At 37.1% G+C, this 26,386-nt stretch overlaps 1 protein-coding gene across 10 annotated transcripts in view; it reads left to right on the top strand.

Moving 5' to 3' along the window:
- CTNND2 (catenin delta 2) overlaps nt 1-25,769 on the top strand; it is a 629,651-nt gene extending 603,882 nt beyond the window's left edge. For all 10 annotated transcript variants that reach the window (XM_050328005.1, XM_050328001.1, XM_050328022.1 and 7 more), the window contains 4 exons: nt 9,491-9,617; nt 13,887-14,018; nt 20,829-20,902; nt 22,232-25,769. In XM_050328005.1, coding sequence (XP_050183962.1) covers nt 9,491-9,617; nt 13,887-14,018; nt 20,829-20,902; nt 22,232-22,492 — 594 coding nt within the window. In that variant the 3' untranslated portion in view covers nt 22,493-25,769. The remainder of the gene's footprint in view (nt 1-9,490; nt 9,618-13,886; nt 14,019-20,828; nt 20,903-22,231) is intronic.
- The last annotated feature ends 617 nt before the right edge of the window (nt 25,770-26,386 follow it).

The raw sequence follows: 26,386 nt of genomic DNA, 5'->3' as shown, positions 1-26,386 counted from the left end.
TTTGGGACTGGGAATATTTTTAGACCACTTAAATAATGTGTTAAATATTTTTAAACAAATATAAACATTAATTAGTGGCAAACAAAGTTTAGCTGGCTTCATATGTACAATACTGAAAAGAATCCAGAAGTCCTTCTAAAGACTTTCAGGAATGGTTTAAAGATACACACTAAGAGAAACTATTTTTAATTCATGTCAATATTTTTCTCCAAAATTCATTCAAGGAATATGATTTCTACTATTCTGAACAAAAGATATGTATTTAATCTGTATGCTTGATGTTTGCATGTCTAGGATTCAAACCTAGATAAAAGTAGATGTGTATGCATGAGAAACTCAGTTTCTTTCAGCAGACTTGAACAGGAATGTTAAATGGCATTGGGTGGCTGCTTATAGTTATGCAAATGAATCAGATCAATAGAACTTTTACTTGTAGTAAGAGCATATGCATTGCAGGCTTGGGGGGATCAAATTAATTGCTGTGGCAAATTACAGCATATTTTTGCTTCAGAGGTAAATAGTCTAGCTGTGATGGTCTGATGCATAACACTGGGCACCTTTTGCTGATGCTTCACTCTGTTGCTGTACTTATGTTATCATCATCCTCATTCTTCTGGGTTCTATAAGGAGGTTGTATGTGTTTGTTTAATGTGGCCAGTACATGTAAATTCAGTCAAAGGTCAATGAAATATTAAGCTGCTACATCAATATCCTACTTTAATGTTCTACATGATCTAATAATGGGTGGGGAAAAAAGTGCTAGGAAGTCCTTCTTATTTCTTCCCTCTTCTCTGCTAAAACTGCTAACAGATTTCAAAAATGTCCTGAATATGTCTGCCATTTCTGACTTTAAGAAAGAAAACTTATATTTTGGAAGGAGTCTCTGTTTTAGTATGTGTGCTTTGTTCTGAGTTTCTTTTACTTCCTTTCCCAGCTGATACAGTTTTTCTTGATAAAAGAGCTATAGCTACTTGTTCCTGCAAAAAGTAGAAATGAGAAGTTTCACTGGCAGTCACTGAACTGGTTTTGTGACTTTTAATTTTATAAAGTGCTTTTAGAGAAAGTTGTGGATCTCTTAAATTGAGAGTATTAGACTTTGGTCCAATAGAGAGTTCCTGTTTTGAGTTAATAATGCTAAAGCTCTTACTTAGTGAATCACAAACTCTTAAAGGTATACCAGTAAAAAATAATGTGCATTTCTTATTATAAATGTGTTCATAAACTACGTGTTCAAAGCAGCATATTCTTAAAACTCATACAGCTTAGTGATAGTCACTTAGATCTCTAGCTCTATTTTAAGTGTATTTATGCACAAGCTTTTGACCTAAAACCAAGGACAGTAGGAGTTTATCTAGTTATTTTTCCAAAGAGGTGCTGATTCCTTGTTTGTCAGGCAGCTCCACATTTGAATGAAATGATCCCCTGTTTTCAGCTGCAGTGCCACTCTTTGGGAAGCACAAAGTCCTAATGGCTCTTGATGACGATCAGTATCATCAGTCCTGCCATATTCTTCACCATAAGAGACAATGGTGCAATTTTTATCCTGATAATCCTTTTTTAATATATATATATTTTATGTTCATCGGTATGATAGAAGAGTTGTATTTGGTTGATTTTATGGTTTAATGCATTAAAAGAGTAAGAGACGTTGATTACTTTCTAACCTTTTGAAGGACAGTAGACTTAAAAAACTGACCCTGAACATAAAGTAGTATTTGTCTTACTCCTGAAGTTTTGTGGCCAAGAGACAGAGTTTGCATTTCTAGGTTATAAACCTTTTAAAATAGGTGAAATTGTATTAATGGAATGAAAATGACAATATGAATCAAAAATTATTGTAAACATTTTCTTGCAGGCAAGGTTTTTTCGTACACACAAGATATAAGCAAAAATAGTTCTTTTGTGAATCTAACAATTTAAATTAGAGCCTATATACCTTATGCAGGGGAAAATAGAACAGAAATTCTATCTGAAAGACCAAATACTTCCTTCATTTCCTCTAAAATATATTAAAAGGCTTTTATTTCTATATAAGAGGCAAAGTGATGCTTTGAAAAATTAATTTATTACATTTTATTGCAGTGTTTTGAGAGTTTTATTATTTAGCTGCATATAATCTCAACAAAATGAATAATGAACGCTATTGTATCTGAAGTCTTGTCCTTCATGCTTTGCCTCACATATGATTCCCTTTTCTTATAGCTGTTTCATTCATCAGATTAGTTCATGTCATCTTTGTAATTTGCACAACAGGAAATCAATAATTAATTATGGATAGGTAAAGCGATGCCTCACTGATTGCCTGAAACATCCAAGACTTTACAAAACAACTGGGGATAGTTACCTAGCTGTTTTTCACTTGAATAGATTTGGCAAGTAATTAGCATTATCTCTCCTTTATCATGTGTCTCTTCATAGCTAAAATCAAGGGATGAGATATAAAATTATGGTACAAGTTCTGTGGGTTCGGGCATTTGTCAGGGAGCCAGGTCCGAACCATCACAAGATGATAACAATGCACACTAAAATCTAATTTGAAAAAAAAAAAGAGAAAACTGGTCAAGGCCATTTATGGTATTTTAAAAGAAAAAAAAATTGGGTGATACTCTCAGAAGAATACAGTACCCCATGCACTGCAATGGCAAGAGAAAAACAGGGTGAGAAAATATTGTAGATTATTTTGAGGTGGAACACTGACAGTAGGAGAATAACAGCTTTGCTTTCAGAGAAGCTGAGATGGAGGCTGGGAGGTATATGTCTCGTTTCAAAAAAAATGAGTTTAACCACCGATTCTGAAAATGTCACTTCGAAGAGTCTACAGAAAACTTAATAATCCTCAGCCAGCGCCAGACAGTTTTGCTCAGTTAATGACTGTCTGACTAGGAGCCCTTCTTTAAGCCTCATGCTGCCCTAAATACGTATTTCAATATGTATTTGTCTTTCAGCATCTTAAGCAATTGAACTTCTGCCGTGACGGTCACTTAGAAGTATAAGCCATTTGTACATTGAGATTCAGGGTAAAAAAAAGTGCTGAGGTCAAGCCCACTGCACAAGAAAGGAGACTGAGGCACTGTGTGTGTATCACACAGCTCTGCCGGCTGGGGAACAAACTGGCAGCCCCCAGTCATCAGGCACTGGGCAGGGCCTGAGGGCCCCTGGGAGAGAGAGGTGGCTGCTGCAGTGGCAGCTCTGCCACCAGCCTGGCCCGGTCTGGCTCTGCCACTGTGGCTCTTTGCTTTGGGTCCTGCTGCCATGGTGCTCTCACTGGGGTCTTGTTTCTCTCACCTCAGTTATGTTTGTGCCAGGGAGGAGTGAGTGGCCTTCCTCTGAACTCGCACAGCATCAGGTGTCATACTCCCAGCGTAACCTTTAACCAGTAAACGGGCTTCATCATCATCATGAGAAGGCATTGGAAGCAATTTCCTTTAATCACCTCAGCTAAGTAGTCGTAACTGTGAGCATACTCTATTATACAAATCATTGTAATACTTTTAAATCTCCCGAACTTAATGAATTTCTATGTTTTAAGTAATCTTCCGGCTTTCATAAGCAGTGGAAATGAAACTATAAGCACAGATACTAAAATCCTCAAATTAAGATGAGCTTCAGTGATTCGTGTCTTCACTTCATGTCCATTGGTTTTGAGGGCCTGGCTCATAATTCCTTGGGAAAGGAGGGGAAACAGAACAAGTGAAGTCAGCAACCCTTTTGAAGCCACTGAAATTACTCCAGAATGAAGGATTTAACCCAAAAAACAACAGCTGATGTGTAAGATGGGAGAATGTCAGGATCTTCCAGTCTCAATCCCTACTCCTCTCTTGAACAACTTATCTTACCACTTTGGAAGCAAAAGACAAAATTCTAGGAGTAAAAATGTCAGTATACTGCTTAGAATTGTAGCATAACTGATGGTGGTAAAATAACATCTATTCATAATACATTATAAAGCACATCAATGCCCAGGAATTCTTTTCTGGTTTTGAGTTTTCCTTGAAACAACACAAGCAAATTCAGAAAGAACAGTCCTTTCAGGAATCATTTACTTATAATAGGATTTGGCACTGTAAATTCAAAGAAAAAATGAAAGAACATCTTTGTTTTTAAATTAGATAGTTTATCTAAAACCAATTGGCTTGTTTTTCAAGCGCGTTCCTAGAGTTTTTTGAAGCCATAAGAATTTAGTTGAAACCACTCTTCCAAAATAAACATGTCTCAACTACAAAGGCAGGGGCTTTTTTAGAGAACATCTGTCTCTCCATCTCTCCTTCAGCAGCTGACATTTCTTTGTTGCCTGCTTTGCTGGTGCACACTCGCTGTTCGGGTGTGTTGGTGGGGGGTGGTTAGCCTCTGCTGCCATGGGAGACTGCATAGGGAGAGAAGTCAGGCTTGCTACCTCTGTTGAGAAGCACTGGGAGATGTATTTATTCTTCCTCTTGTATTAAAAGAAAAATATATGATCCCAGGTTGTAAAGCCTAATCATAAGTAAGAGTGGTTGCTGATGAACATTTAAACTGCATTATTTCAAAAATCCTGTTTAAGATGCTTCATGACATATGTACGTGGATCACCCCAACCTTGTGACCATTTTAGATTGCTCACTACAGTCAAGTCACACACATAATTTTCATATGCCAATGTATGTAGATTATTTGATCCAGTTCTAATTTCTGCTATGTCTTATTAGCGTTGTGACAACAAATTCCCAGTGAAGAATTGCCCAGACCTGTGTAAGTCTGATGAGCCTTGACTTAATTCACATCAGATTTGTCTTTTACTCTAGACAGTGTCACACTGGTGCACACAAGTCAGAATGTTTCATTTAACCTGACAGCAGTGCTTTAGCTTGTGAAGGAAGCACCACCAGCAACTCAGGGCAGTGTCTGTCTGAGTTTCAAAGTGAATAGATCCTATGTTACAAACTTACAGGCACTGTGCCTTGTTGCTGTGTCACCTACTTCTAACATCATGGTGGGTCTAGTCACTGATTCCTGCAAGAGGTTGCCTATCAAAACTGCACATTTCTACAGTTTATAACAGGAGCAGTTATTACTACAATTAATATCCTGGAACCAGTAAAAAGCTGGCTTACAGGCAAGGAAGTAGGATGACAAAGCAAGTTTGGTCCTTTGTGCTTCAAGTCATCTGTAAAATGTGTATTAAATCAGGTCACAGGAGGTTCAGACCTGAAGCAAGAAGTTGCATACTGGAGTGGTTGTAAACTCGAGGGAGGCAGGACACAATGTTTTCTATAATTTTTCAAGGTTTAGCTGTTTTCTTATTGGATTTGTTGCATCATTTTTATTTTTTCTCTTTAGTAGGCTTTTTCTGTTTGCAAGAAGTAGCTGTCTTTCTGACAGTGTTAAGACATCTGTGGCCAGGAGTCAGGGCAGATTGTGCTCTTCAGCATAGAAAGATACTGATATCATACATCATACAGCTTTTCTAGATCACTCAGTGCTTTTCAAATCAGTGTCTTCTAAGCAGCTGGTCAACACAATCAGTCAGAGCATAGGGCTTGTTTTCATTTTTGCTGCATGCCTGTGATGTGGGGTTTCTCTCTAAGTGGATGCCATGAGGTCATCCAGGCTAGGCACCGCACCATCCCTGCTTTCACCACCATTCCTTGGCCACCTCGATCCTCTGTCATCTGTGAATTCTTCAGCAGGAGCACCAGTTCCCTCTTGGGTTAACATGGTGTCACTTCCAATCAGGGCTTAATTTAATTCAGCCCTCACAATGTTAGTGTACTACAAGTGAGAAAATGGTATGTCTGACACCATCCACCTCCACAAATCATCTCCTCAAATCAAAAACTCAGCTACCAGAGTTCTGAAAATTTGAAATTTTTGGAAACACGATAGAAAACTGGTTGGCTTTCCCCCTACATTTTAAACACAAAAAGCATTCCAAGAAAAGAAAACAAAAACAAATTGTATTTTCATTAGACACATGCAATAGGTGTTTGGCACAATAAGTTTAGTGACCCTGACAAAATAATTATTTTCCCATGGTCCTGTTGAAAATTATTTATTTATAAAATTATTTAAACTTGATCAAGAAGACAAAGAACCTGTTTATTCCTTAAGCCTGGTAAAAGGTAATCAGTAAGACTACTATATCACTTCTGTTTCCTACACTGATCATTCAACTCCTTTCCCAAATTTAATCCATGCAGCTTTTCACCTATTAATAATTACTACTGGTTAACAAGTGCACCCAGACTGTGACAGAATTGCATTGAATTTTTTTGCTTTGTCAGATCCTTTTGCCTCTCCTAGATCACATTTTGCTGGTAAATTAGTTTCTTAAATTCAGTCTCACATACTATGCTCTGGAGTTAGCTTTCTTCTTTACAAGACATTGCTATATACTGTACCTTTAAGTACCCAAATCAATTTAATTACATTTCATTACAGGCAGTAGACCTGAAACAAACTAATGAAAGCAGCCATCATGTCAGGTGGTATTTATATCGCCACTAAATTGAAAATACCCCCTTTAGGCTCTTAAAAATTAGTTTCAATATTTAACACTAATAGCTTTTGGAGTTGTTGACAGGAATAGTTTTAATAAATTTGTTACAAACTATTTACCTTTACATGGGAAGAAGATTGTTCCTTGCAGCAGAAGAGATCTAAAGATAGACAGCTTAAAAGTATTGGGGTTTTGAAATACTGTGAGCTACCCACAATCTGTTGAAAAACACCATGAAGGTTGTTGTACTATGATAGTAGTATGCTTTGTTTAGTCAAAAGCAATACTAAGTCACCACAGTCCTTGTGTTAGAGTTTATTGTTTGCCTCACTGGTTTTATGGAGCTGGTTTGGCTTGCCAACTTGGGATTTTGTAGTAGAATTTATTTCAAGACCTCATTATAAGCACTACTGTCAGCAGAGAGAAAAAAAATGAAAATTTACAGGGAAGAAAGAAGGAAAAACATTGGCTGCACAAAAGAGTGCTCGTGCTATCATCCCAAATACAGCTCCCTTGCTGCTGAAGCACCTTGCAATGCTGTTTCTGAGGAAGCAATGTTGACAAAGTACTTTTGATATTCTGCAGAACAGCAGTGGTGCCATATGCTATTCCTGTAGAGTCCGTGGGACAGTGCAGGTATCAGGGATTTATTTCATCCGCTTCCCATCAGAACCAGGCTGCAGGTATTAATGTAAAAATACAGATGGAATAGACAACAGTAAGAAAGGTTTAAGGGAAGTTTCACATCACTTTTTTTTTTGAACCACATGCCAGGGTTTTATTTGGGGGAAGCAAGAGTGAGAAAGGAGAGTATACATTGCCATGGATGTATCCAGATCCACAAAGCTGGAAGCATTTTTGACTTGCACTATGTAAGCATGGCTGATGTCTTCTCCTTTTGCAGGCAGAGAGTAATAAGTAGTGTATTCCTTTTCCTTTTATCAGATCGAAAGTCTGTCCACTTCTTCCTCCTCTTCAGTCTGTTTAAAAGAAAATAAATGATCAGAAAACTACAACAGAGTGAATTATAGAGAGTCACCTTTCTGGTAAGAAATTCTGACCCTGGAGAAGGAGAAAGAAGGGAACCATTTTTCTTCAGCAGAATAAAGGCATGGGCTTTTCACATGTTTGCTCCTTCAGTTTTATAATAGAGAGATCACCACACAAGTTATGATGAACTGGAGATACAGAAATAATGCTAAGTATGTTCCTTGGAGTCTTAATGCTTGGATAAGATTATTGGACTTAAGCTACTCATTATAATTATTGCTATAAACTTTTATGTCTTCTTTAAAAATGCATGTATTTTATAAATACGTACATATTATATATAGTGTATATATTTATATTTATGGACATTTTTCTAGTAGTTTCCAAATTGATTTATAAATTTAGGGCTTTACAGTTATTTTTCTTACATTCTCATGGATGCTCCCTCCAACTTGGAGGATGTGGTTTGTATAGAAACTGCTTTTTGGAGACTGGATATGAATTGGAAAGATTGGAAGTAGAAAATTTTGGTTTAAGCCGGTGTCCTAAACATGAATGATCTCTCAGTGGACAGTCACTATTGATTCTAGGGAAAGTCTTGACTGTACTGTAAAAGCCTAGCCGAGATTTCAATCTTCCTTATTTTTCCCTTTGAAATTACACCTGAGATACACGTGTTTGTACAAATGCATTATGTGAGGAGTATGGACATTCAGAATCTGTAGTTAAGTGTCACCTCTGTCTATCATAATTTACTTACAGCATTTCCCTCTATAACAAGCATGAGTATCTCTTCTCCTCCTGCTGTGTCACACCCTTGCTGAGTTCTCTTTCCTAAGAGTTTAGTGGAAAGGGGATTTTCAAGCCACTTTCTCTTGCAGTTCTGAGAGCTAGGTGCCCATGGTTTCTGTGGACAGAAAAGAACAGTCAGAGAGATGCCTTGAGCAAAGGCAGAGCATGGGAAGGGGTGGGATTCACTGCTGGATGTCTGGAGTACCTGAGGTATGGGGTGGTAATATTCTTTACTACCCCAACAGTGAATTATTGTTCTGTAATAATAATATCCTATTGTGTTTATTTTTTTATTAAGTATTTCATTACAAAACTTTGGTTTAGCACCATGCCAGGTGCTTGATTCAATTTCCACTGAGCTCAACAGAAAGCAAGCATTTTTAACACTGTGTGAGAATGGGAAAACTCAGTGTTACTGATTTAGATTTAACATTAAGCAGTGATAAAGACAGTTGCTATCTTATCAATACGGAAGGTATTTGAAATGTTGTCATTTAATAAGAACACTAGGAAAAGTCAGTTTATTTTCTTGTAATAGTTTCAGACTATAATATCTTTTTTAAAATGTGTTATTTTGGATTATTGAGTTATATTATGGTACAGGAATAAAACATGAATTATTCAAACTCTCCTTTTTTGTTTCTGAACTAGCTGTTTCTAGTATTTGTATTGTTTCTTTTTTTTTTTTAATACACCACCATTACAATACTCTTAAATAGAAGGAATAGAATTTTCTGCACACCTTTGAGAAAACTGCAACAAGGAAAATTGCATTGATTCTTTTTCCCTTATATGTGAAAAATGGGCAGTTAGTATAATTAAACTAAATAGATGTCCAGTTTGGTAATCCTGGGGCTTCCCTATTTACTTACACCAAAACTTCCTTATAAACTGGAAGTGATTTCAAACCAGAATGCCATTTGCAGTGTGAAAATAGAAGCATGGAAAAAGACAAAACTATTAAACACTAGCCTAAAAAGTTGTTAAGAACCGGAGTATTTCTGAAATGTGTTGCTTTATAGGACTTTCTGCTTTTTTTTTCTCCTGCTGTGTCAGTACAGTCAGCACATCGAATCCTGCACCGCTAAGAATATTTGCCACCCAGTGGCAGGAAGAAGATAGTAATCTACTTGTGTATGCATACTGAAAATATTAGCGGAAAATACTCTGTGCTTGAAATGGGAAACTGTATGGCATTTTCACTGACTGTTGTCCCGATGTTTGATGTTGCAGGACGGATGGTCACAGTATCACTTTGTAGCCTCATCTTCAACAATAGAAAGGGATCGGCAAAGACCGTACTCTTCATCACGCACGCCCTCCATCTCTCCCGTGCGCATGTCTCCTAACAACCGCTCAGGTAAGAGCAGGTTTTCAGGACTGAAGTAAAGACAGAGGTAATCCATCACTGTCGTTTTCCTTCTTTCAGCCACATCACTGACATCTGGATTTGTTGTTGACTGTGATGGGAGGGCACAAAGCATATTCTTTACTCTTATCCAAATTATCTGTTCAAAACAGGATCTTTTAAAATTTCATTCTATTTTATTTTATTATTAGCACCTTTTAAAGTTTTACAGCAGAAAGAATATTCCAGAACTTTTGATTATGAATTGTCAGGAAGTGCTTTCAGGATTACCTGACTACATCTCAGGGCAATGGTGTCCATTAGTAGCACAAGGAAATTCTGTAGCTCACTTTGCTAGTCATGAAAGCCACTGTGTTGTTTATGACCATTCTGAACACTTAGCAGAAGTTGAAGGATTCACATTACTTTTTGTCAGCTTTTATTCTGGGTATGTGTGCATACATACGTTTTTCTTTATCACCATCTGATGAACAAACACATCTTCTTTGGTATAATTTCTGTTGGTAAAGCCATATCCATTTCTGACATTGAACCACTTGACTGTGCCAAGAACTTTGGTGGCCAGCACTTTCTTCTCTGAAGAAAGTAAGTTTCTCTGAAGAAGAAAGAAGAAAGTAAGAAATGTAAGTTTCACAAAAGTTTGGCTACAGGTCTTCACATAAAATTGACGGCATATTTACACCAGCTATTATCAACTACTGCAAAAGTGTAAATTAATTTTTCTATTCAGAAATCAGGTAATCTTTCCCTCAGCTTATTCTAAGGTAGAACATAACCTTGGTTAGATAAAGCCATTCACAGTGAAAAACTTTTAACATAAACAGAGTGTAACTGTCTATCTTTCAGTGTGCTTTATTGATACCTGTTCAATCAAATGCTGTCATTCCAAAGGTACAGCAAGAGTTTAGGATTAGAATTGGTCAAACTTATTATTGTCATTAGCACTGTGACATAGTTTGGGTTTTAAGGAAATTGTTTTGTTAATTGTCTAGAAGCTGCATTTTAGTCCTGCAGGACAATCACGGAGGAGATATGAAAATGTAGCCAGATGTACAATGAAAGCTACTATTTTGTTTTCAAAATCTGTCATTGCACAAGTCCATAAAGGACTGCTGCTCCTTTTTTTTCTTCTCCAGAATCTCATTTTGACTGTAAGTGCAAGGTACTTGAAATTTTTTGGCCCTGACATCTTAGTTTTGTCTCTTGCCAGAACTGTCTCCTCACTTCTGTTGCTCTAAATTTTTGGATGAAATTTTACTGCCATCATCAGTTATTATAAGACTGGGAAAGGACAAATCATAGTGGCTGGTTGTACAGGAAGAAGAGACCATATCATTAGATACTGATCAGCTCAGTGTCATTCTAGAAAATTGGTGGAACAAATAATCACAACCTGAGCACCTCAGCGGTAGTATGAACATAAGAGACTACTTAACTCTGGGAGTATCTATTTTTAAATAGTAATATAAGTTACTGTGTGTCTGGTAGTATCCATATCAAATAAAAACATTGATTCAATTCCGTTTGTTCTTGTTAAATCCACCTGACTGCCTGCTACAACATACTTAAAGCACTTTGTGGAAAGAATAGTCAGTAAGTACAATTTACTGTAATCAGTAAGACTCTTTCACAAAATGTTTTTATAGGTAAGCTAGGCCAAGCTAGCGAACAGTTCACAAAATGTCATGTGTGGTAATGGCATGATTGAAAACCATTCACAAAGAAAGGGGATTGCTTATTGCCAAAATAGAAGAATGCTTTGCTTGGAGGTTTGCCTGGGTCCTGTACTTTTCAGTGCTTTCAGTAATGACCCAGATAATATGCAAAAGATGCCTGTTAGCTTTGTGGGTGGCATAGACCTGGGAGAAACTCATGTTCTTTGAAGGGCATTATTGAAATTCAGTCTGATCCTGAGAAATTTGAGATAATGTTCAAAGGGGAAAAAAAAAAGATCCAGTCCTTTACAAATAAAGGAGAATATCTGGCTAGATGAAAGTTCTTTAGAAATGATTTAGGGATTTTTGTCAGTTGCACACATGAATTGGAAGATGGAGAAATAAGGATATGAAAATGCACTGAATGGACTGTAACTGTTTAGCTCAAGTAAAAGAGGCATGAGATGGGGACAGTGGGAAGAGGTACACACCAAGTATTCAAGCACATAAGAGCTAGCTATGAAGAGAAACGGCATGAACTTTTTTCTACTTCCATAGCAGACAAATGGAAATAATGAGCAGCAAGGAGTCAGGCTAGACATCAGGGAACATTTCCTAACAGTGGGGAAAGAAAGCACTGGAACAGACTGCTTGGAGCAGTTATGTGATCTCTGTCATTAGAGATCTTTAGCTTTAGATTAAAATCTGTCAAGAATTATTTTGTTATACTGGATCCTATCTTGGGGTAAAGAGTTGAAGTAACTGAACTCACAACATCCCATCCATGCGTAGGACTTGGTGATAACGTGCTTAAACTTGAGTAGCAAGTTCTGTATTCTTTTCTGTGCCCTTTAAGAATAAGAGAGAAAACCATGATATCAGTTTTCAGTCTAGTATCAACCAATGATTTTATGTTTGCTTCCAGTAAAAACTCTGAAAGAGGGTGCTTCTGCATCTTAAGGCTTGCCTAAAAGCAGTTGTCCTCCCATGGGAAGAGAGAGATAATTCCCACAGGGAACAGAGAGAGATGGTTTTTTATGTATCAGTCAATTTTGTTCAAAACACCAGTGTTTAAAATCATTACCAGAGTCTGTGAAACAAAATGTGTCCCTCTGTTAGCAGCTTTTTCAAGGTTTGCATTCTGGTTTGTTCACCATTGGACTCAAGCTGCCATGAGCTGATTTGGTAGTTTAATGTCATGTTTCTTTATATCTGCTGGATTATCAGCTTTAGATTTACAGCACTATTGACAAACAGTTTAAAAGCAATCCTCAGTTCTAATGGCTTCATAAAAAAATATCTCCTGCATTTGCTCTGTAAATATAGAGACCAGGGCCAGCATAACCAATTGAAGCAGAATTCAACATTTCTGGTGATTCCCTACTCCTTAGTTTAGTACAAACGCTTCACCGTTTCTTAACTAAAAATGCAATAGAGTTTAGAGATGCTGAAAAATGCAATTCAGGGTCAAGCTTCACAAATGAGTTTGTCTCACATTTTTAAATATTTTCTTTTCCTTCTTTTTAAACAAAGACATTGTTACTGCTTTTGAGGTTCTTTTGACACAGCAAATATCTGTGTGGAAACAGGAGAGCGTGTGGAAGAACCAGCATTTTAGTTATTTTGTGCAACTGTGCCCTCACAAGGCTCTGGGGGGGCTCTGCCACTCACCCTGTACTCCTTCTCCTGCCCTCCACAACAGGGAAAGTGCACTTTATCTACCAACACCTAAATAGATTGAAGTCAGTTTTGAAAGCCATTATTTTTTACCTTTACGTTTTTCCTATTCCTAAGCATCTTAAGCTCTAAGGCTTCATGATCAGTGCCACTGATCACCTTCACATTCTCCAGTGCTTGAGACTCGAGTATAAAACCCAATTCTCCTCCTCACCACCTCTACTTTCCTCCTTTTAGCCATACCATGAGAACAGATGATAAAGGATTTTGTTTTAATAAAAATAGGTTAAAGTAGCAGTTGTTGTTTTAATGACAGTTGTTCATATATAGATATTTAAAGACAGAAATTGAGTTACCTTAAAGTGTTAGATATTCTTTGCTTTATCTTTTCTATGAAAAAAACACCCTTCCTTTCTTTGCTTTCCTTCACCATTGGAATAATTTAATTGGTTTGTTTATTTTCGAGAGAAAAGCGAAAAACCCATTTTATAAGGGTTTTTCCACACAGTTGAAAGTTAACAGTCTTTTCAACAGAAATAAAGTAACCATTTTGAGCAAAAAAATTGAAGGGCCTGTACTAGAAAGTTTTGACAAGTTAAAGAAATTGAAAACCAAAAGAATGAAAAAAAAAATTGTTGTACTTTTTATCATAATAATTGTCTTAGACATTCGGCATAAGTAAAAAAAAAAATGAAACATTCAGAGAGAAAATTATGTTTGCAGTTGATTGTCCAATGAATACATTTGCCTTGCACTTGAAATAACACCACCTTTTCTTTTCCTCCATAATGTGGTAGTGTTTCTTCAATGAGCTTTGTGTTAGAATGCTAACAGTTACTAACTTTGCTAAAATGTTTGCTGTAAAGTTAAACATTACATTCAGTCATACATGGTTAAAAAAAAAGAAAATCCATTTTTTGTCATCCAGCAAGTGCCCCAGCCTCACCTCGGGAAATGATCAGCCTAAAAGAAAGAAAAACAGACTATGAATCAACTGGAACCAATGCCACTTACCATGGAAACAAGGGAGAACACACTTCTAGGAAAGACACCATGACAGGTGAGATTATGCTTGCATAGCATGTGTAGAAATCATCTGTGATAGACCACCGATTTTATAGGCTTGGCTGGGTTTACTGGAAAAGAGTCAACCTGCTTTGGTTGATTCCAAAGTTTTAACCACCTTGAGAAATACAAGTGAAGATATATTTGAATGAATACAATGCAATGTGAAAATTATGTGTAAAGACTGTGTTTCTTCACAGAAGAGAGGCTCTAAACAAAATTTTACTTACCTTTTTCAGTTTTATATTTGTTTTCATTTCAGAAGGAAATTGGTTGATCACTTGAATTAACTGGTATAGTTGAGCATGTGCATCTGTCTTTTGCAAGAAATGGCTTTCTGGGATCAGTTAGCTTATTTTGTATATCAGTCATTTCTCGGAAATTTGTGCCTGTTCATAAAGTCTATCCATGTTACTTTCTCAGCTGGGCTGATTTAAATGCAGTAATTTTCTCTGTATGTTGTGGCATTTGTTGCAGGCTTCATTGAAGGCTTCTTTTCCCTGGTGAGCTCATTAACCTGTTAGAATTTCAGTAATTAGAAAATTTTGAGTGCTTTGCCGAGTGCTGCACCTCTTCATGAATTCTCTTGTAAAATGCATGTTCATCTCCATCACCACTGTACAAGGCTTATATAATCATTATTGAACATTTTGTTACATTTGTATACTGCCGGGCATCATGGTGTCCTCTTCTCCAAATGCTGCTTCAGGGCAAGCAAAAAAAAAACAGTGAGGAGTCAGTCTGCACTTTCTGAATGCCTGTTACCTTCTCCCAAGCCCTCTGCAGAGGTCTTCCACAGAGGCCAAATGGGCTTGCTTTGTGTTCCTCCGCTCACTGGGGACACCAGGAACACTCTGATTCAGCATCAAACCATCCATACTAGCTTCCAACTGTATTCAGGATATGAAGATACTCATACTGCATCTACTGTGTCATATGTGATTGTGCAAGCAGAACCTGAAGGCCAGACTTGGAATTTGTGTGAAAATGCAATATGGAACATTAATTACCAGGAAAGTGAAAATCTGAAGAGAGGAATGACAGTTAAGAGCATCTGAAAAACGCAGGAATTAGGAGTGTCCTGAGTGGCTTCTGCAGGGTACTACGGGAGAGTGCAGAAGATTCAGTCAAGGTACTGCTTTTTATGTATCTGTAATGTTTTGAGTGTTTCACAGTCACTACACAAGGTAGTTCTCTAAAACACTTGAGTGGTCCTTACTTGCCTGATTATGGAGGACAGGACTGCAGTTCTTTCAGCCATTTGTCCAGGACCCATGAAGGGTGAATCTCAGGAATAACGGCATCAGGCTGAAAAGCAAAACGCAGAAACATTAGTATTTTTTCTAGCTGTATTTGCAAAATCAGACTAGCAAATTATGTCAGAACGTTCACCAAAAGCAGCGTCTCCATGTTGAAAATTTGTGTTCCTTGCCGATAGTCTTGTCTCGCTCCATACATTAAAAAATGAGCTTTTCATTTTCCCCATCCCTTTTCATTTTGTTTTTTTTTACTGTAGGGTTTTTCTTCTCCCATTCCTGTTTCTCTTGTTTCCTTTCTCTTACAGTATAATTTTCAGATTATGGGGTTTCTACTACCCCAGCAACCTTTGCTCCCCTTTGATTTTTGCATTGTGTTTTCCTTTAATATTGCCTTGTATTTGTCTGTTTCTACTGATTTTTTGGATGGGCTTTAATAAGGAAACTTGAAACTCTCAGGATCGTACTCAGCTATCAGCTGTCTTTCCAGCTACTGAGCTCAGTGAGGAAAAAAAACCCACCAAATTTGAACCAAAAAGTATAATAATATTTCACAATTTTACAGGACAAATGTACAAATAAATATGGAATTAACAAATAATTCTCTCTCTCTTTCAGATCACCAAATCTCTACTCATTTGGCCTAAGCTCAAATTAAGCGCCGTTTTAAGAACAAAAGAAAATCACAGAAGGAGTCTTGCTCATCAACATTCAACATGACATTTGTGTAACTTAATTGTAGCTCATTAAATAATAAATATTTGATTAAAGAACAATATAAAATCAGTGTTTGTGATTTTTGTGAGATTTTTACTTTACTGAATGGCCTCATATAAGTTCATGTAGCAAGTTCATTGCAATGCCTGTGTTTCCTTTTGTACATCAGACAGTGCATTGCAGCTGATACATCCACTTAGATGGGACTTAGATGAATGTTTTTTCAGGTTTCACCTGGCATATACTTATTTTGATCTGCTCTCCTATTTTTTTGCCAAGCTGATGTATTACACAGAGCTTTCTTTGACTTATGGATTTACACAGAATGTAGAGCCACAGCTCTAGTTCCAATTTATCCGTGACTATCTCCATGCTCTTCTCCAAAGCTCTTCTCAGTTTATAGTTCAAAAATTTTATGACCTCTTGACTGGGACTGAAATGAAGGTTTTTTGATGGATTTTCAAAGTAGAAATGTTGGCTTCCTGCCGTTGTGGGGAGTTGTCAGGAAACCTCTGGGAAAAATGAAGAAACTATGAAGTAAACAGTTTAGCTGAAGATGATAACTTATATTGATTTCACAGGGATAGCTAAAAAACTAGAGACACAATATCAAAGTTCTCATTGCTCTCTTCACAGGTTTATGAGGCCTTTTATATTTACTGTCCATTTTCTCCTCTCTGTACATAATAATAAGCAATAATAAAATTTTGTCACCTTAAGTATATTTTTAACACAAAAACTGTTATATTCTGTTAAAAAAAAATGGGAACTATACATGCATGTGATAATGTTATTTGTACCATGGTGTTTTCTTTCAGAACAGGGAAGATAAGGTTCCTCTATACTGTCATGGGACTCCTTTGAAGTTTCTTTTACTTTCTTAGTTCCCTCACTGAACTAATATGTGCGTCATAGTCTGCACACTGTGTCTTCACTTCCAGCTGCAGAAAAGCCTTCTGATTAGTTTATTTTTCTTTTGGTTGCAAAGAATCAACCATCAGTACTTTTGTTATTTAAACTTACTGGCAAGTCCCTGCACACTGAGAACACAAACAACCACCACTGAGTGTTACAATAGCTACAGGTGCTCAGGCTACTTGAACTTATTATTACTTTAAGAAACAATAATACGCTGTAACCTTTTTCATGACCTTACATCATTTTTCACTGTGCAGGAAGGTGCCAGTGATAGTGACAGTCAATGATTTCTGTTGCCTAAGATTTGTGAGGCACAGAAGTATTTTCCTTTACTGTCTTGAAATAAATTGTATAAAATGGACACCTGCTGCTTATAGCAGAAAAAGCAGGTTATGCAATACCAGAGGAGGATGACTACCTGGCCAGCTGAGCTTTCCTTTCTTGTTATCAGTTTTTGTTTCTGAGGGCAAAAGCCTAGTGTCTTGTTATTTCAAACTGTCTGTAAATGTGTTTAGAATAAATACTTACAAAATTTGAAAGCTGAATGTTACACCATGAATCAAGTGACTGGGACATATGAGGATGACTTTGGTCAGTGACATTTTTATCACATAAACTACCAAGTAACATAATTTTCAAAGCTGTTTTCAGCTTTAAAGAAGACTGCTGTGAGGAACTATATGACTTTTTTTTAATGTATATCACCTTGAAAACTGCCCAGGGGAAAGAAAGAAAGGTATTTTTCTGTAATGTTCTTTATGCAATGCAACCACAAAGTACTGCAGGTTGATAACAGTACTCATTTTAGGACTCTCTCAATCTTGCCTTGTAAAAGATATGTCTTCAGTACTATCATGTACAGATATTTAGATACTGCATAAAATATATACATAAACACTCACACTGATCACTGCTCAGTTAATTTCATCTGCAGCTACAGTTCTCACATCTCTGCAAAGAAGTGTGGCTGCAAGAAAATCTCCACCTCTTACTTGTTTTACTCCTTTTCCTTCTCTTGCCATGCTTTAAAAAGAAAATTATTTCATTAGCCTCTCTTTCTGTCTGTTTTACAACTTTATTATGATGGTACATATACAATATTAATGGGGCAAATCAGATACTAACCACACAATATCTGCCTATTCATCTAGCTCGTTCTCTCTTTTATATCTACTCTCTGCTTTTGAGCAGCAAGAGTCAACTACTCACAAGCACGGCAGAGCAGAAATGGAGTTCCCAGGGATGCCACCTGCATATTCAGAAGCAGGTACTGGAGCAGGGCTGCATGCACTGCTGGCAGCTACATTGCTTCACTTACATTTTCTCCAGAAACAGAATTATGTCAACCTCCAAGCTAAGCCTAAGCCCAGATTTCTTATTCTTGAACTCTTGGCATTTATTTTCAAGCACTTTATGTCTCATTGTTTTTATTACATTAGGAAAAGAATACTAGGTTGTAAACTTGTGAATTTGCATCCACATCACTGCAGTGAAATCAGCAACACGGAGCTTGCAGCAATTTTCTTAAGTTGATGTTATCCATTTTCCTTTGCAGAATATGTGATCTGGGAGACCATGAATCTTCCATCCGGCATGTGACATTTGTGAGCGTATCAGTGCAAATGTCACAGGAGTGCATTGGACAGCTATGCAGCAACTCTGTACTATTTCTGGTTTTATGATAGTCATGGCTGTTAGCAGCACATATGTACCATATGCCTTTTTATATATCTGTATGGAAAGGTCATGACCCTCCTCTTAAAGTCTCTCTGATTGCCTACAGTAACAACAAACAAATTAGCATGGGTCAAGTTTGCTGTTTTTCATCAGATTCTTTGTAAAACTCTCAGATGTTGCACCTTATACCAGTCTTTTACTCTTGACATCAAACAACAATGTTACCCTGTCTGGACTGAATACATTAAGTCATGTCTGACTAGAAATTTGCCTGTGTGAAACGTCAAACCTGCTCATCTTGCCATTTATGTCCATGAAAACAAGGTGGTTACAAGTTCTTCCTCTATCTGTGGCAGTCCAACACACTGAAAGTCACTTTCATCTTTTTTCAAGAACTAGGACTTCACAAAATGGGTATCTTTAGATCACGAGAAGAGGAATTTGTATAACCCAACTTCTATTAGCACTTTGTGGGGCAAGTAAGAAAAGCAGGAAGAAAAGCATTAAAGCAATTATATCAAGGAAAGACCTGGCAGTACTACTGATAGTCATGCTGTCGTGAGATGCACCAGAAAGAGCAATGCTGATGTGAACTCCTAAATACCAATGGCCTCCAGAGATCTTCTCCATTTCCTACATAGGACTATGCACTTTTTTTAGTAATTGCATCCAGCCCTTCAAGAGACAAGAGGTTTTTTTCACCCCTATCAGTTAATGGTTATGAAGTGAAAAATCTCTTTTTCCAGCTGTTAGAGCTTATCACTCCACCATATAAGCCGTGTCTTTTATCCTGTTTTCACAAACATGCTGGAGATCTTTAACAACATCATCTGAGATCTGAAAAGAAACAACATGGAACAGTGCTGACAAAAATTATGCCCTCAACGTGGAATCGCAGGTGTGAAGATCAAAATTGGCATATTCCAGTCAACTTTGACTGAAGGCCGTGCCATTCCTTTCTCCAGAAGGGGTGCAGAGATGAGGGGAAAGGTAGAGGCAGTTTTACATGTAGGGGCCCATGCTAGCACATTGCCAAAGGAAAAAGACTGTTTATACCTGCAGTAACTGTGGTTCTTCTAAGTGATATGGCTAGCATGGATCCCATATCCAGCTTTCAGCTCTGATGCTCAGTCCATGCCCCCATAGGTACCTCCAGGTTTTATACCATTGCAAAGGCATAAGAGAAGTCATGATCAATGTGTTTCAGTTGATGACTCTGATTGACAGCTATTGAATTTTTACTTTCAGGCCTGTGCTTTTGTAGTAAGAGTCCTCATGACAGCATCCATTCTTTGGTTATAATGTCTGGAAAGTTAATAATGCATTAATAGTGTGCAGCAGCCACACAAAAGGCTGCCTTCATGGTCTTTCAACTATGAGAAATAGCTACAACCTTTCAAGTACTACCAGCAAAGTAAGCTTCAGCTAGATAGCCAAATCACAGTGATCAGTGGAGTCAACTTTGCAAGGAAAACTCAGCTTTTTGTGAGGGTTTTTTTGGGACAGAGTGGGAAATAAATTTTTGCAAAACTATACATTTTTATCCTCCTTGTCTTTAGAATTATTTTGCATTTCAAACTCTTATCTCAGTTTTGTCTGTGCATTTCAGTAGTAGGATATCTGAGGAGAAAGTGACAGCAGTAATAGTAGTTGTGGATTTGAGACCTCCTTGGCCAGACCTCTTCAGTATAGCTACATATTACTTTTTGCCTAACTCCTTTTTCACTTGCATTTAATCACTTTTTGCATGAATAATTTCATGAAGTAGTAAAATCACTACTATATTAATTAATAATTAGTAATCCACATCATCCAACTGAAGTGAAAGAACTGAAAGAACTGAAATGTTTCTCCATCTCAATATTTACAAGTGTTACCTGTTTAGTATATGTGTAATATAGAATCCCATCTCTAATCTGAAATATATTATTGAATGATAGCTGTATATGAAATTATTTTGTTGATTTATAAATATGAAGCACCCAAGATTGATATGAACGTGACATAGAGCCTGTTACCATTAATAAATGTATACCCAGGACATGTATGCGCACCAAAACAAACATGATGACTGTCTAGTGGGAGGAAAAGAGAACTCTGCCAATGCTTTTAAAGACTTTGGTGTGTGGGAAACAGACATTGTATGATGTATTTAATGAAGCCTTAAGAATTCCCTTTGAGGCCAAAGAGGTATGTTTGGTAAACCTGCTTTTTCCTTCCTTTTTTTCTCTCTCCAGCTCAGAACACTGGAATCTCAACTTTGTACAGGAATTCGTATGGTGCGCCTGCTGAAGATATCAAACATAACCAGGTAAGTACAGAGACTAAAATGTTACTGTTCCAGATGGCAAAAGACCAGTGCAGCATCTTATATGGAAATGAAGAAAAATATCACAAATTAAAAAAATCACATACAAAGAGACTTCTTCCTGTAGATTTTTTCTCCTATGCTCAAATTAAACACCTGTGTTTGAATACATGAGATGAAATGGAGGTCCTGAAGGTCCTGTACACCTTGATAGTAGTACTAGAAATAGAAATTAGAGCAGTTATACTCACTTGTGCAGTTCTAATATTAGGCCCAACCTCGTAAGATCACTCGTGGGACTGTTAAAGGTAGTGAACTTAAGCAATCTTTTGTACTGTGTGCATAGAGTCCAATACAGACATGTTTTGAACAAATATTGCAGAGTTTAGGCCATAGCAGTGCAACTGTTCCTGTCGTCTTGGAGCAGACTCTTGCAGAGTCAGCAGGATCCTCAAAGTCTTCTGACATCAGTGTCTGAGAATCAATATTCCCAGTGACGACTTTGCGAGGATTGACAGGCTACATCATTTTGCAGTCACAAGGTCTTCCCAAACTTATAGAGGTGGCATAAAATGAAATATAGTCTCCTAAGATAGTCAGCATCTGTTTATACATTCCAGATTTTAATAAAGTCCCAACTATAAAAACAGAGATTCACTAGGGCTGCGTGAAAAAAGTTTTATGGCAACGTTAGGTTAGGGAACCATCTGAGATTTTTTTTTTCTGCTTATCATAAACATTTCAGCTTCAAGGCAACTAGCTGGAATGTACAACAACACAAGATTGTCAACTTGAAGTGTTGAGGAGGTGGTAAGATGGTTCTGCTTAACAGTAGCACAAGAACCCATTTCAGGGCACTTTTCTTGACATTTTCTCATATCACTGTCCTGAAGACTGTATGGTTCTTAAGGGTATGGTGTCACCTGCCCCCTAAATCTCACTTCTGTCAAAGACAGCTACAAAATGTTTAGCGTTTTTGGAGTGTATGTTGCTTCCATTCAAATTTTTCAAGGCTCAGTTTTGGTTACCAATCTTTGCATTATATAGCTGCAAGTTATACACAGATTGTAGCTATGAAAGTAACTATTAGCTATGCTGGTTTAATTACTTTTGACATAACGCAGCATCTTTGGCAGCCATTATATTAAATATTACATAATAATAATAATAATAATAGTACTGCACATAAGGAAATAATATGACAAGGCAGAGCTGTGGAATTAATTGCAGCTTTGTATTTCAAGTACAATGAACATAAGTAAGATTTACTCCTTCCGTCCTGTTGCCCGCAATAAGTTGTATCTAACAAGCTGTGGTGTGGCTGTCTTTCAGGTTTCAACACAGCCAGTTCCACAGGAGCCCAGCAGAAAAGATTATGAACCATATCAACCATTTCAGAATTCAACAAGAAACTATGATGAGTCCTTCTTTGAGGACCAAGTGCATCATCGTCCACCTGCAAGTGAATACAACATGCACCTGGGACTAAAGTCAACTGGCAACTACGTCGACTTCTATTCAGCTGCTCGTCCCTATAGTGAACTTAACTATGAAACAAGCCACTATCCAGCCTCTCCCGACTCCTGGGTTTGAGACTTAGGCAGATACAAAAGCTCCAGGAACTGTGCATGTGCATGCATACCACAAGACATTTTTTTTCCTGCAAATTTAGTTTGTTAAAGCCTGTTCCATAGGAAGGCACAGATAACCAGTATGGAAAAAATTAAGAGATTTTTTTTTAGAAGGCTAAAAGATATGAAGGCTAAACCTGGGAGTAATTAGAAAGAAATATATATATACATATATATATTTTACAGTGTGGGGCAACTTTACTGTTGGCCTGTAGATCTAAAGTTCAGTGCTGTATATTGAATGTGGCTGAAGGAAGGAGGAAGAACATGACAGTGGATGTGGGTCAAGAGTTAAGCACAAGTTACTGAGCAGCATATGTACTTTATGGGGAACAGCTTCTCACACTTTGTTTAATATCCTCATTCATTGTGAATCTAGGCTTCAAGTTGCATTTGGGGTTTCCTCTGTACAGCAAGATATTTCTTGCCTTTTGTTAATGCATTGTTGTAAAGTATTTGATGTACATTACAGATAAAAAAGAGGTGCATTGTGTATATTACACCAATGCCACAGTGTTTCTTCATCTATGGTTCTAAATATTGCTTCAATTTCAAATTTTGAAAGATGTATGAATTTCCAGTTTTTTGTTTTCTTTTCCCCGGTGCGTTTTAACAAAAAAAAAAATCAAAAAAAAAAAAGTCAAAAAACAAAAAGGAATATTTAGCAGTATTGTTTGTTCTGATATGTGAATTTGTTTGTGGCAACTAAAAAAAAAGGCATTCAGCAATTTCTGACAATTAACATTCATCATTCCACACTCCTTGTCAACAAAGTGCTTTTTCACTGCCTAAAATTTTAGATGTAGATATTTGAAATAGATTTTTTTCATTTATACCAGTTTTCTTTATGATGATACAGTGTTAAAAGAAAATAAATTACAATTGATCTGTCATCCATATTTGCTAAGAATGTCTATTTCCAAGAACCTACCATACAAATACACATTCTTACTTGTGTGTGTCCACGTATGCATAGTATTCTGTGTGCGTGTATTTGAGTGTGTGTTTGCGTGGCGTAAGACTTCCTTCCATCCAATGTTATCCTTGTTAAGCTTCAATTTTTGTTTGACTTTCAGTTCTTTTAAACAGTGGAAACTCCAGTATGTGCTTTCCCTTACTCGCTTTTGTAACCATTGATAGCGATTCAACACTGTTAGACCACATGCTCACAAAAGACAGAGTAACCAATTTTTTTTCACTGACTTCGTCACCCCTAGGAGCCATTTTCATTAAAATAGCATCTCTTGATCTTCTCTTGATGAAATTTCATGACTCTCCAGCCACCAACCAGTAAGTGCTCAAGGAAGGCAGAGTTTGATCTTGCCATTTCCCTGAGGGAATGAAAAACAAAGACCAAACAGACTCAAGTCTGGACTTCTCAAACTCTTTAGACTACAGAAGGGTCCAATTCCTGAACCATTAGGACAATCATTTATTTTAACCCATACCAAAAAGAAAATCCAATACCCAGAACACATTCCTCAAATACTGAAATAAAGACCATTTCTGTGCATTTAAAGTAAAATTCTAAAAAATGTAAGGGACAGAATGTTTTTAATTTCATTTAAAAAGAAAAGAAAAGCTATCTAGGCTAGGAGGCCAGAAGAACCAGCATATTCATTTTAGCTCTTGTGATTTTGAAAGGAAAGAAAAGAATCAAGCATTTTCTAATTTCTGTGATTCAGACAACAGTTCAGCATACAGTTTTCAGAGTGTAAGACCCACCACAAATGGAGTAGTTTTTAATTGCTTAAATTACAAATAAGGAATTTGTTTTAGGTTGCAAACATTTCTGTGATTACTCATTGTAATAGTCTTAACATCACCTGGCACACTTCTGGCTGTGCACAGGGGGAGAAGTCTCTCGCTCTATAGGATGCAGCCCGAGTAGTTCATGCAGGCGGGTATTGTGATGTAGAAATGATTTATCAGTAATCTAGGACTATAGTTTAATCTTTTTGGCAGCTTTTCCCAGTGTACGATATGTAACCTTTGCTCTTTGTAGTAAACAGAGGGAAAAAAATCGCATGCAAAAAAATTTTTAAAAAATTTAAGAAAGGGTGGGTGGGAGGGGCACAGTGGGCCAGATGTATAGTGAGGTAGATAAAAATACTATTCATAGTTTTGGACACAGGTTGTTTATATTTTATTTATTACATTGATTTTAATAGGTGACATTTGCAGTGCTCTTTTGAACAAAGCACATTTTCAGTATAAAAACTTTTTTTTAATAAAGAATGTCACTCGCAACTGGAAGTTCTTCTTGACTGCCTGATAAACACCAGGCTGGTACAGTTCTCCAGGCACAGGTTTGCCAACAGGCTAAGGGGATGCATTGTTCTGTTTGAAGTTCTTAGGACGGGAGGTTATTGTAAGTTGAATATATATCCATTCTTCAAACTACTGAAATGCCCACATTGCCCTCTTTCAGCTCCTCTTAGGAATTACTTGGAGTCAAATGTTGACCATTGCTCAAGTGAGAGATTCTGGATCGATGACGTGGCATAAAATACCTTTTGTCTATACTTTGTGTTGGTTTGTTTCCATTCTTTTGTAGTGGCAAGTGCTCAGACTGATAACATTCATTCTTGCTGTACTGAGTTTTGAGAAGGTGTTGAATTACCTGGCTTCTTTTCCAGGCTTGGAAATCCAACACTACAGCCATACTGAGCAAGATATAAATGATGCATTCTTTTTAATATTGAGGAAAGTATCATTATCTATTGCTGTTCCCTTCATTCTTGTACTAGATCACACACAGAAATAGAGAAGAAACAAAACTGTTCCCAAAAAAATGTATAAAATGCAATTGATGTACTGTAAAATGTTGGATTTTTTTTTTTAACAAGCTTCGTATTAGAATCTTGTTCAGCTGTGTAGAGCTATATAAATCTCACTGTTTTATTAAATGCTGTTTATGGTCTGGAAGGAATGGTTAACCTATCTCAAGATTAACAAATTTGCACTAACATGAGCAATATTAATTTGAAGAAAAAAAAAAGAATTCAATATTTAAAAGATGAACTATGATTTTAAAGGTATATTAACACTGAAAGTACATTTTGACAAGTAACATATTTAAGCCCAAAATAAAAATGGTTATGTCAGATAACACAAAAGAACTATAATAATATAGATTGAGAAAAAAATGTGTTTCACTGTACATGTTGCTAACATGTACAAAGACAAACTCATATTGACGTATTTTCTATTAATAAATCCTACTGTATTGTGGAGAATCGCTGGTCATAGTGCACTATGTTTAAACTCAGAAGTTGATTCCATAGATTGATGCCTAGCTTCACCCAGCAAACAAATCCTTGCCATTTATGTGTTTTAAATATTAATCAGATAGCTTACTTTCAGCTCTCAAGTCCTTCGCTGCCCCCTCCCTCTCCACCAGGTTGATGACCACAACCTACTCTACAACAGCCAGCCAAGGGGAAAGGTATTTTTGAGAACACCCAGCTCACCCCTAATTATGGCTGCAAGAGCTCAGCTGCCACCACTTGCAGAGAGTTTATCTACACTTGTGAAAAAACCCTGAAAACCTCAAGGCTCGTGCCACTGGTTAGGAACATGCTGTAAAAAATATGATCTTGGCCACAGGTTACGTAGACCACAGCCAAGAAACGAAGAGCGAAACATTGATTTACTTGTGCATTGCTGGGAATCCCAGCATGCAGTGCATGTAAAGGCTCAGGAATAATTGTTTCCTGTAGAAGCATCTTGCCAGGGAGACTTACAACTCAAATCAGAAATGCTCACTTAAATTTTTATATCTTGGCACAGCACAGACTGTGCAAGCCAGTGCACTGTAAGGGAGGCTTCCTCAGCTCCTCCATCACTGTTACTC

The sequence above is a fragment of the Myiozetetes cayanensis genome, unplaced genomic scaffold, assembly GCF_022539395.1.
Source record: "Myiozetetes cayanensis isolate MyiCay16 unplaced genomic scaffold, myiCay2020 scf1, whole genome shotgun sequence".
In the NCBI taxonomy this organism is placed as follows: Eukaryota; Metazoa; Chordata; class Aves; order Passeriformes; family Tyrannidae; genus Myiozetetes; species Myiozetetes cayanensis.
This window is presented reverse-complemented; position numbering and strand designations above follow the sequence as displayed.